The sequence below is a fragment of the Myotis davidii genome, unplaced genomic scaffold (genome assembly GCF_000327345.1).
Source record: "Myotis davidii unplaced genomic scaffold, ASM32734v1 scaffold122, whole genome shotgun sequence".
Classification (NCBI taxonomy): domain Eukaryota; kingdom Metazoa; phylum Chordata; class Mammalia; order Chiroptera; family Vespertilionidae; genus Myotis; species Myotis davidii.
In genome coordinates, this window is record NW_006293234.1 from 1,464,230 (window position 1) to 1,480,799 (window position 16,570).

At 42.7% G+C, this 16,570-nt stretch overlaps 1 protein-coding gene across 1 annotated transcript in view; it reads right to left on the reverse strand.

Moving 5' to 3' along the window:
- WLS (wntless Wnt ligand secretion mediator) overlaps positions 1-16,570 on the reverse strand; it is a 62,007-nt gene that overhangs the window by 13,572 nt on the left and 31,865 nt on the right. The window contains exons 4-9 of the mRNA XM_006766911.2: positions 13,137-13,273; positions 10,091-10,259; positions 8,441-8,538; positions 7,802-7,865; positions 4,980-5,123; positions 3,654-3,737 (exon numbers count right to left, since the gene is read on the reverse strand). Coding sequence (XP_006766974.2) covers positions 3,654-3,737; positions 4,980-5,123; positions 7,802-7,865; positions 8,441-8,538; positions 10,091-10,259; positions 13,137-13,273 — 696 coding nt within the window. The remainder of the gene's footprint in view (positions 1-3,653; positions 3,738-4,979; positions 5,124-7,801; positions 7,866-8,440; positions 8,539-10,090; positions 10,260-13,136; positions 13,274-16,570) is intronic.

Consider the following 16,570-nt stretch of genomic DNA (forward strand, 5'->3'; position numbering starts at 1 on the left):
CAAAGAATTGTTTGCATAAATAAATTGTATACAGTGTCACTCTGCTGTTGGGGACTCGATTGTGTTTTCCCCTCTCCTCCCTCAATTATTCATGCCGGAGCCATCCTGGGCTCTGAGCACATTCCCACCACCATGCGCCACAATCAGCAGCCTCCACAGAGCGCCTTGTAAATCCAAAAATCTCATTAATGCCAACGCAGAGAGGTGACAGTCACCCCGCTCTAACTTTCGGGGAGAAAAATCAGGTAGCCCCAACAAAAAACAAAAAGAGAAAATCATCTCCCCTCTGTCTACATCCTCTTTCTCAAGGTTCCTGCTTTTCCTGATTTAACATTTGAACAATTTACTTTTGTGTGAAACCACCCAATTATACTCCCGGAGCCAAGTGAAGGTCAAATCCTTTTACACCCAGTAGTCTTGACAACCAGCATTCCACTTCACAACAAGATTTCCAAATCCCAGACACAGGCTCTCTTCCTGGAAACATTTCCTCTGCAAGTAACAGGATGAAGTGATCACACAAACAAAAGGAGAAGAGCTGGGGACAGGCTCTCTGGGAGTTTGCTGCTCATGGCTTGACCTGCGTGTCAGGCACCTGGGGGTTCCCTTAGTGAAGGTTGGTGACCTTCTCCCCTGCATTGCACTTCTGTTCCCTACTGCTCGTCACCCCTAAATGGAACGCCTCTTTCTTTTCCAGAGGGAAGGGGCTAAAATACCACACTGTGATGCGCCATCTCTCGGTTGCTACGACTGAGGCCATTAAAATGGCAGGCGTTAAAAGACTGCACCTCAGTGCCCAGCTACAAAGCCTCAAGGTCACTGCATTCCACAGCTTCCGACGGCCTTTCATTCCTGGCCTCCGGCTTCAATGTCCTGGCGAGAACCCCTCGCATTATATTTCAGGGGCTTAAATGCAAGCTCTCCCAGCAAGCCCGAGTGTATAATGGAAGTTTTAATAAATTCCTTTTACCTAAGGCTGGGATCTATTTCAAAAAGTTACCCAGTAGATTTTCTTTCAGGTGAGCTCATTGCTGAAACATTCCAACATGACATTAAAAAATAAATCCTCTGATCACTCTATTAATACAGTACCTGGGACACTGAGAGTTATGCCTGAAAACGTCTTAAATCTATAAATAAACCTTTATAGAAAAGCCACCCAGCAGGAGGAATGTGAGCAGCTAATGGAATCCAAAAGACCTCATTGCTACCCCTTTCGAGTTCAAATCCACTCTGGACCGACTGTCACAGCAGATATAAAAAGCCAGCCACAGGCTGGAGCTGTGTTAGAAAATACTGGGGCGATGGAATATTAATCTTTTTCTTAAGAGAAAAGCCACAGACTCTGTTCCTTGGAAGACTGACCTCCTTTGCTCTAAAAAGGTGCAGTCATTAAACATGTACAAGGTTAAATTCGGACAACATATAACCGCCTTAAACATCAGCCCAATGTCCCTTCTTGACTTCTGGGAGCAGGGACTCTGCAGAGACAAGAGAGGAAGGGGGAGGGGGCTGTGGGAGACTGACTGCAGCTTTCTAAAGTGGCAGGAGCACGTGTTAGAACCAAATGTGCCCTTCCTGGGAGCATATCTTGGTACTGCCTTTTATTTCTCAGCTCATCTTACGTGAGGTTCCGAATCTCCAAGTGGTGCACGCTGCTCTCTTAGCCTGGCAGAACTGGCTGTGTTAACAAGCACATGACCAAGGCACTGCAGGGCTGCAAACATTTTGGTCACAGGAGGGACTCAGCCAAGGGATAAGTCGGGCCTCCCACACAACTTGTTTGAGCCTCAGTTAGGTGAATAAAAAACTCATTCAGAATGTGAAATATTTTCACTGCATCAGGAGTGGAGAATGAAGTTTCCAAGGTTTTATAAACAAACAGTCTGATACAAGCACAGCACTGTTGTAGGTCACAGCAGATGTGGTGCACAGATCTTATGAAGATATATACGTATATATTCGTTATTTCCCCCCACATTCACTTCAGCCTTCAGGAGCAACACTGACACTGCCCAGTGGGCATGGCCAGCAGAACTCTAGGGACTCCTAACTTGGTGTCCTTAATGGAATTCAAAGGGTACGTGAACTGAAATGAGAAAAATATGCTAGCTTTGTTTTCACCAGTCTCTAATTGAAAGTTACTGTTTCTTTCAACTATGACTAGAGAAAACAAACCCTCATAATAGAAGCACTGCTTATAATTTTGTTACCAATAGAAATCACATTTTCATATCAATTACACTTATAGTTATGTATAGTTGTACATATATATCATCTATCTATCGGATTCCCTTTGAAAATCAAAGCTTTTTAGTTTACTCATTTAAAAACATTCAAAGAAGAGATCCATAGCTTTCACCAGTGTACCCAAGGGGTTCATGGTACAAAAAGTTAGGAGCCCCTGTACTGGAAGGAAACTTGCTAGCAGAACGGGGCAAGTCTTGCCCTAAGGCTCTGAGAGCATGCCTAACATTTACAGGGATGGCAGAGGAGCTGGTAAAAAAAAAATAGTCCAAAGGTCTGGGTTCTGGTCCCTAACTTAGTCCAGGTCCTTTAGCACAACATTACACTTTTTGCTATTCATAAGGCATGCCTGCCTGCTCACAACACCTGCATTTTGCAAGCATTAGTTCATGGGATCCTTATAGCCACCTTCTACAGTGTTCTATTATTACATCCATTTAACAGATAAGAAAATTGAACCTAGAACTTTTAAGTAATCCATCCATAGTCCCACCCAAGTGGAAAACATTATATATATAGGACTAGAGGCCCATTGCATGAAGAGATTCCCGTGGCTGCTGGCACCAGTTTTCCTCCAGCACCTGGGACCCAGGCCTTCACTCTGGCCAGAGCCTTTAGTCTTCACTCCACCACTTTGTGCCTACGTATGCAAATTAACCGCCACCTTTGTTGGGTTAATTTACATACTCTCCTGATTGGCTGGTGAGCATAGTGGAGGGGCGGTCAATTTACATGTTTATTTATTATTAGGTAAGATATGTCTCTACAGCCACTAGATTTCATATTCTAGCAAACTGGGATAACAAATCCTACCCGTAGGATTTCTGTGAAGTTCAGATAAATGATAGATCCATAATACTTTAGATGTAAATAGTAACTTCCAAAAACAAGATACCAATATTTAAAAATAATTCGCATTAAGATTTTGAAGCACAGCAAAATGTTGAGATTTGGAAATAACCAGTAGAGATAAGGGGACTTTTGAATTTCATTTCATGTTTAAGTGGCAATAGAATTATTAAAAAGAATGGCTGATGGCCTATAAAAGGACCTACGCTAATGCTAGATAAGGATCAAATCAAATTAATACTTGCTTGCTGGTGTTCTGTTACAGGGCTTGAAAAGTTTATTCTCTGAAGTAAATGAAGCAAGTGCTCTTCAATCTGGCTGCAGGCTGTTAATTTACTTAGCAACTGTTTCTGCCCCTGTACTGAAAGGGAAAATTCAGTCCACTTCTGGCCGGATAATGACAAGACCCAGAAAGAAGCCTAGAAAACATGGCTTGCTCTGCTGCCCAGCATGAGAGCTTCCCTGCTCCTTTCCCAGTAGCTCTGCAGAATTCTCTGTGCAGAGTAGAAGCACCTCTCCAGGGACAGTCTCACCCTGACCTCTCAGGGTCCACTTACCTGACTAACAATGAAGAAGATGATGGTCATGGCAGCACAGGCCAAGGTGATAAGCATGAGGAACTTGAACCTGAAAATCAGCCCCTATTAGGAGAGAGAAAGAGTGGTTTAACATTCCACCAGCTACCATCAATCCTTATCTCAATATATAAATCTCTAAAAAGTGAATTTTAAAGAAATCTATAAAACCAAATCCCTAAGAGTGATAGTGAAATAATTTCACATAGTAACCTTTCTCCTGCAGAGGGAAAAAAAAATGTCTTGGGCCAAATACGTCCTATGTGCTTATCTCTCATGGAACAGTAATACCAGAGCCTGGGAAATTATATTCACAGCACATCATGAGGCTGCTAATTTCCTTGCTAAGCTGGTTATGCTTCTCTGCAAGGGTTCAGTTACCAAATCCAAGTTGTTGTTTTTTTTGCAGTGGAAATAAAATTCTGCTCCAGTGAACAAAAAGAAACGTGCATATTAATCAACATCAAGTGGACTCGGTTGAGTTTTTTCATGTGTCACTCTAGCTCTAGAGACAGGCAAAGCTTTAGAAGTGCCCCTGGTTTCTGAGAGCAGGGTTGAAGAGAACCTGTGTTTGGGGAAGGGATGCCTCTGAAGATCCACCGCATATGGGAACCCTGTGGTTCTGCCGTTTCTGTTTCTCTCTTCAGAGAGGAATTAGGTCCATGTTTCTAAGCTCAGCCTCTTGGGTGTGAGCCCAAAGGGATCCTTGAGAAATCAAGAACATGTTACCCACATTAGAGATTTGAGTGTTTCTCTTGAATGAGGCACATAATCTATAAACAGAGATCACTGAACTCTATCTGAGCATCTGCTGGGTATTTCAGGGGGAACTGTGGCTTCCTTGAGTCTGCAAATCAGATCACCTGGGCTGAACCCCACCCAGTCTTAAGGGAACCTTAACTAATGCCTCACCCCAAGCCAAATCCCAAGTCTATCAAACTCAAATCTCCCACTGAGCATGTACCTACATTCCACCCCAAAGCTGAAAAACCTGTGGGACAAGTTTACTCCTTACTGGGGACAGAAATACATTTATACCCTCAGAAAACTCCAAAATTTAGATAGTCCAGCTACATGCCTCTCGGTGTAGGATTTAGCCTCTTATTTTTCCCAGAGATCCTCTAGTACACACAAATCTCTCAATGTGTATGTGTATTTGAAATAAAGGCTTCCCATCTCCAGGTGTAGGGTGGGGTGGGGTGTGGTGTGTGTGTGTGTGTGTGTGTGTGTGTGTGTGTGTGTGTGTGTTTATACAGCAGCAGGGGATACTGAGTACCATTTCCTGAATGAGCCAAGAGACCTGCTCACCTCATAGTGCAGCCGCCGGACTTTGCTCATGGCTGGCAGGCTGGACTGCTTCCCATTGATGTTCCGAAACACCTGAAATACCATGAAGCACAGAAACAGGAAGTACAGGCAGAGGCAGATCCCAGCCACGATGATGAAGGCCATCTGATGGTGTTCGGTGAAGGAAACAGCAGGGCAGGCAAGCACACAAGCCCTTCTCCCAGCTCCATTGGTAATACCTTTTCTCTCCAAATATGTAGGTAGTTTTCAGGGGTATAAAATATTAAAACCTGGTTCTAAGGTCAGTGAGGCAGGTTTTCTGCCACAAATCTAGCAAAGAGAGAAACATTCCAAATTGCTTTCTAAGCCAAAGAAGAGAAACAAAGCTTCCCTTGTTAAAAATGCAGACTCTAGGGCCCACCCTAGACCTTCTGAATCAGAATCTGTCTTTTAACAAGGTTCTCAGGAGGTTCATATACACAATAAATTTAAAAAGCACTAAAATATTAGGTGTTGATTGCATAATACTGATCAAGTGGACAGCTGCATTAAAATCACCAGAGGAATTAAAATACAGATAGCCCAGGTCTCTCACTGCAGGGATATGGAATCAGATTTTCCAAGGGATAGGACACCAAGAATAACCATGTCTGGAACCACTGGGCTAGACTCTGGATTTTTGGAAGGTGATTGTAATACCCTGGAATAGGAGCGGGTGGTGTGGGGTTGGGTGCAGCAGCTGCTAAGGGAGGCTGGCCATGGGAATGAAGGTCTTAAAGTAAAACCAGGTGTGAAGTTCTGTTTGCAATCTCCTGTCCACCACGAAAACTATCGTGTCAAATGGAACGGGGAGCAGGAGGACACATGGCCAAGGTGGGGGTTGAGAGGGTAGCAATATACTTTCAGACCAAGCAGGGTGACTTTAAGACCTATCTTTAAAGTTCAGTCTGAGAACCACTGAGTGGGGTAGAGTGAGCTGGCTCGGGAGACAGGTGCCCTGACCTTTAATTCCTTTCTGCTACAACTCTACCCCAAGTTACATATTTAACAATTGTTTAATACGTGTGGATTCAGCATGTATATTTCATTAAATAATATATTTAATGAAGCTTTTCCTTCTTTCCTAAAATCAATAGTACCCTGGAATACATAATTATTTGCTTCAGGACTCTAAATGTTATTTGCCTTCCTAAATTGCCATCATATCATAGAACAAAAGGGCTGGAGTAGATGTGACATTATATACATATATATATATGTTATATATATATAAGTATTATATATGTATTATATATTATATATATACGTATTATATATATTATATATAATCTCCTATATAGTAAAAGGCTAATTAATATGCAAATAGACTGAATGGCAGAACAACCAAACAACCGGTCGCTATGACGTGTGCTGACCACCAGGGGGCACGCGTGGAACTGGTGGGCATCAGCAGCAGGCGGCAGAGCACGGAACATGGCAGGCGTCGGCTGCAGTGGGATGTTGGAGCAGGTGAGCAGGGGCATCAGACCAAGCAGGGCACCGGTTGCTGTCATCAGGGCGAGCCTCTGGTGGTTACTGAAAATTCTTTGCCTCACTGTCAGCGGGTGGGTGAGAGCGGGGCCGGTGGCATCAGCGCATGGGAGCGGAAGTAGTGGGAGTGGGGCTGCTGGTAGACAGGGGACAGGGGGTTGCAGCAGGAGGGGCCAGGCAGGGGTGTGGAGGATGGGCCAAGACCCGCCCCTGTGCCTACTGTAGCCTCACAGGCCACAGTTCCTTTCAAAGTGCACGAATTTGTGCACTGGGCCCCTAGAGTGCACGAATTTGTGCACTGGGCCCCCCCCCACACACACACACACACTGAGTGGCCAGGTTATTATGACCAGCCAGATTATTATGACCACCCCATCAGTACAATGAAGTGAATTAGTTATGCAAATAATAATAATAAAACCTTGAGAGTATTTGCTTAGGAAGTTTTCAATATTCAGTATTTTTGGAAGTGTCAATGAAGTACTGATAGGGTGGTCATAATAAAATCTGGCCACTCAGTATATATGCAGCTCACAGATTTAGTGTACTCACAGACTTCTTGTGATATTCCGAAGCCAATATAAATATCATGGCCAGGCAAAGCATATTGGCCAGCACATAACAAGATATTATACATCAGGAAAGAATACAACTCAAGCCTTTCTCCCCTCTCTAGAGGAGAGTCTTTTTCTCCCCAAGGATTTAACGCATTATTTGGGAAGATAAAATATTTAAATCCAGCATCTTAAAAGGGATAAGCTAATACCGTCACTTCTGCTTCATGAAGATGACTCTGGCAGAGTTTATACAACCAAACAGAGGCCTTGGGCAACGCCTCTGGAACTAATCACCTTAGCCTTATCTCCTCTTGGTCTCAGAAATGAATAGCAGCAGCATGGTATGCCAGCACACCAAGGTCACTGTAAGAAGTCTCACACACAGAGGAATTCAGAAACTGGCTCTCCCACAAGGAGCCGAGAAATGAACCTCCATGGCTCCAGGGAAAAGCTAGTCATGCTTTGGTCTGCAGTAAACAAGGGTGGAATAGATAATTTAGACAGGGTGCAATAAGACCAACAATTCTGATGCTTCCGCCGCAGGGACGTGCTGCAATCTCCTTATTTTGCCTGCTCTTACCCAGGCTTGAAAGCAAGCATTAATTCCTTCATTATTTGCTTTAATTGTGCCGTTATCTTCGGTCTAAGGATCAAAGCTCTGGCTGAGCACATATGGAGAACACCATTAGAAAATGATCTTGGGGATCAGATGGCTATGGGAAGAAATAAAACCCTGAGACTATCCAGGAAGGATACAGCCAGCTCTGTTCCAACATCTGTAGTCCAGATACTGTAGAAGGGATTCGTGAGTTGTACCCCTCTACAAAGAGAAATGAGATGGAAAAGCAAGAAACAATTAATACAGAGGCAAAGGAAGCACTTTCCTTTCTATATAGTCTTAGCTTTTCAGCTGGAGGGGTGGAGGGTGTATTTAGAAATGTCACAGAGGACTTAAATAGAAAAAGAGTTTGAAGAATATCGGCCCAATCCGGCCAGTGTTGCCCAGTGGTTGAGCCTCAACCTAGGAACCACGAGGTCACGGTTTGATTCCATGATCAGGGCAGGTGCCCTGGTTGTGGGCTCGATCCCCAGTAGGGAGCGTGCAGGAGGCACCTGGTCAATGATTCTCTCTCATCAGTGATATTTCTATCTCTCCCCCTCTCCCTCCCTCTCTGAAATCAATAAAATACAATTTAAAAAAAGGAATAATCAGCCCAAATCATTTGCATCTATAAAGAGCTTTACTTTTGATTTAATCTCAATCCCTATCTGAGGATGTGACCATGTCCACAGGCTCCCAACTACCCTTCTCCCTTTTGAAAACTCCTCCTGAAGAGCGGGCAGTAGACATGCTGGTGTGCATTTCAGCCCAGAGTCCCACAGGCATCTGCTCACCTCTCACACATGTCAAATATGAAGAGGCAGAAAGAGCCAACAGCGATTGGTCCGACTTGCTTCCAATACCCTGCTATGTGATTCCGCTCATGCTGATCCTGATGAAAGCCAAGTGGAGAAATGAGATAAAGATGGGGAGAGCAAAACAATGCTATCGGTGAGTCAGTCATTCGAACAATCCTCGCTGACAACCTGCTGTGTATCAAACATCGTGTCAGACTCTAGGCTTTTGAGAATGGGTGAGACCAAAATCTGTTCCTAAAACTCTCATAGTAATAACAACAGGGTGCTACAGGAACACAAAGAAAGGCCTTATAGGTTAAATCATTTAGAATTAAATTCCTATGTGACTTATTCTTTGTGTTTGATAAGGGGGGGTGGTCCCCAGAGGACTGAATAAAGGCTTTAAGGTATTCAACTATGTCAAATGTAAGAGGTCTCAAAGTTAGGAAAATAAATCCATGTTTTCCCTGTCTTTATTCAAAACAGGAATGGTTCCTCTTGATACATGTACAAAGATACTAAAAGACAAAAAATAAAGGGGGGTGGCTGGGGAGTGTAGGGGTTGGGGAGGTAAGAGATCAACCGAAGGACTTATATGCATGCATATAAGCATAACCAATGGACACAAGACACTGGGGGGTGGGGGAGGTCAGGGGAAGGTCAATGGGGGGGAAAAAAGGAGACATATGTACTACTATCTGTAATACTTTAAACAATAAAATAAAATTTAAAAAATATACTTCATTAAAACAATTTCACAAAAACAAAAGAAAATAAAGGCGAGTAAAGTGAGAAAATAGAGAAAGGCAAAAGACACAGTTTACATCCAGGCTGGGATCCCGGCGGGACAGTCCACACCAATTCACTCTGGGAAGTGCACCCTGGCAGACTGTCCGGCCGCTGCTCCTGAGCCCACTCCACTCACTGTCCCTGCTGCTGAGGGCTCGTTCTCCATGTGTCACTGCTGGCGAACCCTCAAGCCTCCCCTAGCAGTAGGCAAAGCCTTTCTCTCCTCTCACTGTTCTCCTGGAAGGGCTGCACGGCTTCGGAAGCAATGATCAAACCATCATGGAATTCACAAACAGCCCACCCAACCACGAAGCCCATGTGCTTGACCTGGGGCCCAAGCTCCAGCTGGCGTGTCATTTCAGCCACAACGTGCTGACGGCACCATTCTTATTTTTATCCATGGTGCCGTCAATTCCTCTTGAAATACGATTTGGTGTCTATGCAAACTGACCAGGGAGGACAGCGTTTCAGGGTAAGAGGGGTTACTAGGCCACCTGGACAAATTGCCAGCTGGAAAGAGCTGGGCCTACACTACATTCTCTGGTGGTGATGTTGGTCCTGGGGATATGCAGAGCAGAAGCCAAAGGACAAGAAATAATAATAATCGCTAATCTTGTGTGTTTACTCCCTGCTAAGTATGTTACATTTACATCTCACAAAAATCCTATACACAAATCCCATTTTATAGATGAGGAACTTGAGATTCAGAGTGATTAAGTCACGTGCCTAAGGCCACTCAGCTAACCAGTGGTGAAGCAGAAATTGGAACCGAGAGCCTGATCCCAGAATTCACTCCTGTAGCCACTAATTTATTCTGCCATAGCCACTGTCCCTTCCCCGAGAGGTTCTGACTCTTACCATCATGTGCTCGCCACAGAAGATGATCCAGAAGGAGAGAAGCATTGCATAGAAGATGCCCTGCCGAATATCACCAAACAGTAGCATCCAGGTCCAGTCAAACCCAATGGAAAACCATTCCACTGGGATATTGATAAAAGTCATGGAAATCCCAAGGGCAAAGATGACTCTGATGGCAAGAACATATCAGGAAAATGATTTGATCAATTTGGGAAGCAGATCTTCAAACGTCAGAAGCCAGTTTTGGGGAATGAGATGTTACTTATTGGGAATGAAGCCATATGACCAATTTTCTTAGCTCTCAGAGTGAGTTTCTACACAGAGATACAAAATATCTTCTTTTTGTGGTACCATTGCAGAATGAAGGAGTGTTACCTTAACCTTTCTAGATCACTGAACCTAACCTCCTTAATCCCTGGAATTTTATTTTGGTACCAGCTCAGATTAAAAGCTTCCTAAAATGTTTTTTACCCTCCCTTGCCTCCTTAATCAGACCTCCTTGAATATAATGATCCTCTCTTATCTATTCAGGTTATCACTAACCTGATCTCTAAGAATATTCATTGTTATAATGCTTTCCTCAGCAACTGTGAATTATATGAGCATATTCGTTTCGGTAATAAGTGACTCCAAACAATATGAAATGCACATTCTTTTAATGGCTTGTTTAGTGTTTATTTTGCTTCCCCCATCACACTATTAATTGCCATTTCTCTATCAAATTATTCATTGAGTCACTGATTTATTCCTATTTTCATTCATTATTAATGAAATACATATGTTTATTAAGCACAGATTATGCACTGGGCATTTTGTTAGGGCTATAAATACCTAAATAAATATGACCAGTTCTTCCACTCCTGGAAATATGTTTAGTGCCTCAGCCAGATAAAGAGACAAAGTGTGATAAGCGGTATGATAGAAGTGTGTGCACAGGCTGCTGCTGGGACCTCTAACTTTGACAGAAATTGAGCTGAGTTGTGAGTCAAGGATAAGGAGGTGGAAGGGCATTCCAAGCAGAGGGAAATGTGTGGATGGAGGCACAGCAGCCTGCCACAGCCTGAGCATTTGGGGATCTGCATGAGGCACTTATCAGGAAATGTCAGGACATGATACCAGAGAAGCGAAAAGGGGTGAGCTCATGAGGAAACTTGAATACCTCATTAAAGAATTTGCAATTTATCCTGAAAGAACTGACCCAATAAAAAAGGTTCAACAATGGAGTAACATGGTTCTTTCATTCATCCATTCATTCATTCAACAAATTCGTATTTATTGAATTCCTTCCATGTACCAGTCACTATTCTAGACACTAGGGATGTAATAGATAGCAAAACAAAGATCCCACTCTTGTGATACCTGCATTCAGATGGGGTTAGAGGAGGGATATAAGAGGAAAGATAGTAAATAGAGAATGATTGTTATAAAGAAAAATAAAGCAAGGTGGGAGAATGGAGAGTAGTGCTATTTATATATAATGGGCAGGAAAAGCCGTTAAGATAAGATACATAAGAGCAGGGGCTGAAGGAAATGAGGAATTGAGCCACAGATCTAGCTCGATAAGAGCATCTCAGATAACGAGAACAGCAAGTGCAAAGGTCCTGGGGTTAGGCATGTTTGAGAACCATCAAGGGGGTGGTAGGTGATGAAGAGGATGAGAGATAAAATCAGAGGTAGTAAGAGTCCAGAGCATCCAGGGCTTTATAGGCGAGGGCAAAGGAGGTGCAAAGCCAATAGAGAGCTTTGAGCAGAGGAGTGGCATGATCTGATTTACACTTGGAAGGGAATCTGGCTGCAGTGTGAATAGATTATAGGGAGGAAAATGGTGGAAGCAAGGAGAACAGTTGAGAGGCTATTTCAAATAAACCAGGTGAGAAATGATGGAGGGTTAGATTAGAGTATTAGCAATGAAAATGGTGAGAATTCTTGGTGGGTTAGATGAGGAGTGTGAAAAACCAGAAGTAAAGGGGACAGGGTGGAGTTGCCATTTCCCATGATGGGAACGCCTGGGAGAGGAACAGGTTTGAAATGGGAGGATATCCATTGTTTTTTGTGCCTGTTACATTTCTGTGTAAGTGAAGATGTTGAATAAACAGTTGGAATATTTGAATCGAGAGTTGGGAGAGGCTGAGATTGACAATTATAAATTAAGAGTCATCATTTAGGTGATTTTTAAAACCATGAGATTAGATGAGATCATCTAAGGACTAAGCACAGCTAATAAAGAGAAAAGTTCCAAAGACTGAGCCCTGGCTCCAAAGTTTAAGAATTTGGAATTTGGTTGGAAAGAGCAATGGAGACTGAGCGATGGTCAGCAAAGGAGGACATTGACCACAAAAAGGGTGGAAAGGCTCAAAAAAAAAAAAAGGCAGTGATCACTCATGTCAAATGCTGATAATGGGTTAAGAAAAGTGAGGACTGAGATATGACCATTGGGTTTGGAATGTGAAGGTCACTGGTGATCCTATCTAGACCAGTTTCATGGGGTGGGAGGAGGGAGTGGTGTGTGAAATGGGCTTAAGAAAAACTAGGAGGAGAAGATATACAGACAAATTTTTTTGAGGAGTTTTGTTGTAAAAAAGAAAAATAGTGTGATGGCTTCAAGGGGAAAAGGGAAAAGGAAAAGTTTTGTTCAAGAATGAGAGGTAACAGAGAGTATTTTACATTAGTGGGAATGATTTCAGCAAAAAGGAAAAAGTCAATAATATGGGAGAAAGGGATACGTCCACAGGAGCATTGTCCTTCTGGACCGGGATTAGTTAGGAGAAAGGCAGCTCACCCCCTGTAACAAAGAGAAGTATCTGAGTCAGACCATGGGGCTGAGGAACAAGGACAGAACAAGGAGCTGAAAGAGAGAGAGCCTGTAGCATTTAATAATAATATCTATGTGAAAGCTGGAGGAGAAAAAACTCCAGAATGACTCTTGGGCAAATCACTAGACCAAGTACTACGTTGACCACTTGACTTAGATCCCGCAAAACCAGGAGCAGACAATCAGATCATGCAATGCCATGTTCCATCAGGGTGCCCCCATCTCAGCCCTTACTTTTCTAGAAGCACCGGGGGGCGGGACATCATGGTGATCCTCCTCCAATACCACACCATAATGATGAAGATGCTGGGCGTAAGGAAGGTCTTCATGGCAAACCACACCTTGGTGAAGCCTCCATTTTGGTGGATTCCCTAGAGAGAGGCCAACATTTTGAAGGTGAATATATCTTGGTGTTATTTTCTACCAGCAGAGAGAGGTAAGGGGAGACCTTGTCTGCTGAACTGTCCAGATCAAAAGCTTTCACATTCAGAGCATATACTGACCCCTTCTCAGGCATTGTAGAAATATAAATCCGAAGGCATAAAAATGGACCCACTCTATACGAAGGGGATAATTAAAAATATGATCAAAGATTTTTCTGTATGGCTTTCATTGAAAAATTGGAGAAATCATAGATGCCCAAGTTAAGATTGGTAAAATGTGTTAAAGTAAATCTATGTGAGTGTGTGTGTATGTGTATTTAATATTCATTCACTGTATATGGTCAATATTCACAATATACCATTAACGTATTCACAAAATGCCATTAAATTAAAAGAGCAAGGCCCGGCCAGTGTGACTCAGTGGTTGATTATCGACTTATGAACCAGGAGGCCATGGTTCGATTCCTGGTCAGGGCACATGCCTGGGTTGTGGGCTCTGATCAACGATTCTTTCTCATCATTGATGTTTCTATCTCTCTCTCCCTCTCCTTTCCGCTCTGAAATCAATAAATGTATATTTTTAAAAAAAGAGAGCAAGGAACAAAAGTGTCAATTGAGTACAATCCTATTTTTTGTACATGAAGGATTATATATGAATATATGTATAAAAGAATTCTGAAATCAAAACTTCAATAGTTGTTATTTCTATATGCTAGGATATTACAGGTAATTTTTATATTCTATGTGTTTACTTGTGCTTTCTAGTTCTCTACAATACATATGTATTTCTTGTGTAACTATGTTTTAGATTAAAAAATGGTCCCCTTGCCCCATGTTCTAATTTTTCCCATTAAACAAATAAATGGAAAGAGCCTAAAACACCACTGCTCCTGTTGACAATTAGCCTTGCAAGGTGAAACATGTAAAAAATAACTGCTTTTATTTTGGTGCTATTCATTATGCAAAAGTGATCATTATCACATCTTCAATGGGCACAATAATCGCTTTATTTTCCATTTCTGTCTACCAGCAGCACTGAAATGCAGATTGGGTCAGAGGTGGGGAAGGTATATGTAATTAAAAATTAACTTGATAACTTTTGAAAATATGATTTTGGGAATTCTGAATACACATGTGGGTTATCTTTTTTTAAATTAAAATATATTTTATTGATTTTTTACAGAGAGTGATAGAGAGAGAGAGAGAGAAACATCGACCAGCTGCCTCCTGCACGCTCCCTACTGGGGATGTGCCCGCGACCAAGGTACATGCCCTTGACTGGAATCGAACCTGGGACCTTTCAGTCCGTAGGCCGATGTTCTATCCACTGAGCCAAACCGGTTAGGGCCCTAGCACGAATTCTTAAAGGTATTCCTAGCTAAAGCTTAAAGGTATTCCTTAGAGGTATCGATAATAGGGCACACTGGAGGCATGGTATCCACCGGTTGCCCTTCCTCCCTTCAAGAAACAAACAGCCATTAGCCTCATTTGAGGTAGAACCTAAAATGTTAGGTAAAAAGCAAAAATCTCTTCTATGTCCTTTTGCTTTTCTCAGCATTTTAATCCTCATTTGAGTCTCCTATCAGGTCCATCTGGGCTAACAGGACTACATGCTTTTTATGTGCAGCCTGTCACTGGAGACCTGTAGGGCTCTGTGGAACAGTCAACTTGTTAATGTTCAGGAGGAAGCGCTTGCTGACATTCCGCACAGTCTTAGGTAACGGCTAATTACTTACATGGTCTTGGCCAGCAGGAGAAGCTGCAAGAAGCTGAGAACATCTATGTTTTATTGATTTGACAGAAAAAGAAGCAACTCCAGGAACCCTTGAGACTTGGGGAAGACAGAAAGGGATGAAAGGTAGTAATGAGATTAGTTTGAGATCCCCAGCTGGAATTTTCTATCTCCAAAGGTTCTAAACTGCCCAAGAGGCAAGATGGCAGAAGGAGCAGACATTTTAATTAAACAAAAATTAATCCCAGTTTTTAAAAGAAGCCTCTCACCCTTCCTGCCAAGCAATTGGAGAGTTACTGCCCAGAGCATGGCAGTGGGAGGTTGGAGGGTAGGGGCACAGGTTGTTTTGAAAACTAAATTCTGCTCTCCCGCACTAGGACTCCTGGCTTTGTGTTCCTACCATGGGGTAAATATGGCTATGTAGAGGCGTAAGCTTTAGCAGCCAGGGATTTTTTTCCTAATAAAAGAGATGAGTGTCTGCCATCAATATTGGGTTTATATGCCAGCTTCAATGTTTTCTTATCAAATGATAGGGAAGACCTAATTTGTTGTTCCCAAGCCTAAATTCTCAGAATCTCTATAATTTTTTGTGACTCGTCAGAGTAAAAAGTCTAGTGGAAAAATCAGAAGGAAGATAATAAGGAGTCTACAGACTAACTAGTGTATGAAGAGACTTCTGCCCCTTCTGTGATCTTGCAGAGTTCTTTATTGGAGAGTCAGAACTTAAGAGTGCAATAAACAGACCTCTATATAGAGACCAAAGACACACATGGTAAAGTAGAGGTCGAGCAGGCAAATATCTGGCTTATTTGCTTCCACTCCCTACTCAGAGCAGACATCACTAACCAATCATGATCGTTTTTTATCCTTTAAGGTTTGAGGGTCTCTTATCAGAACTATCAGTTGATTAGACTTGGCTTATGGAATTAAAAAAATTCTTCTGCAGAAAGAATCCTGCTTTTACCCTACACTTCATCTGCAGGCTGGATGATTCTTTCTGTATAGGCTGTCTTTCTCTCCTTCCTGTTCCTTTCTCTCTCTTATACGTACAAATCAGGGCTAGGCGTAGCCTCTGCAGGAACAATTAAAAACACTATAGGCTCTGATTCAGCCTCAGATTAAACTGCATTGTGGAGGTTGATGACCCACTGTGGTAGCAGGAAGGAGGGTTTTCTGATATGTTTCCAGAGTCTTGTCTTATTGAGAGTTTGAGGGGGAAGAGAACAAAACTCTATTAGTCTAATGCTGTGGTCCAAAAAGTAATGGGGTTGAGGGCCTGGGCCTTCCAAGTCCAGCCTTCAGCTCTGATGGGGAAGAGGTTACTTGAGTACAGCAGGAAGAAATGAATGACACTGTGTCAGACATGCCTGAGGACAGGCATTGTACTGTGATGAGGATGGCAATGACCTGACCTTGCTCCTTGGTGGGTACCTTGTGAAGGTCATCCACCTCATTTGGCCTCACTTTCCTCATAAGTAAAACAAGAAGGTAAAATAAGATAATCTACAGGGTTCTTGTCCCCTTTCATTGTTCTCTAGGTGTCCTCCACTTTC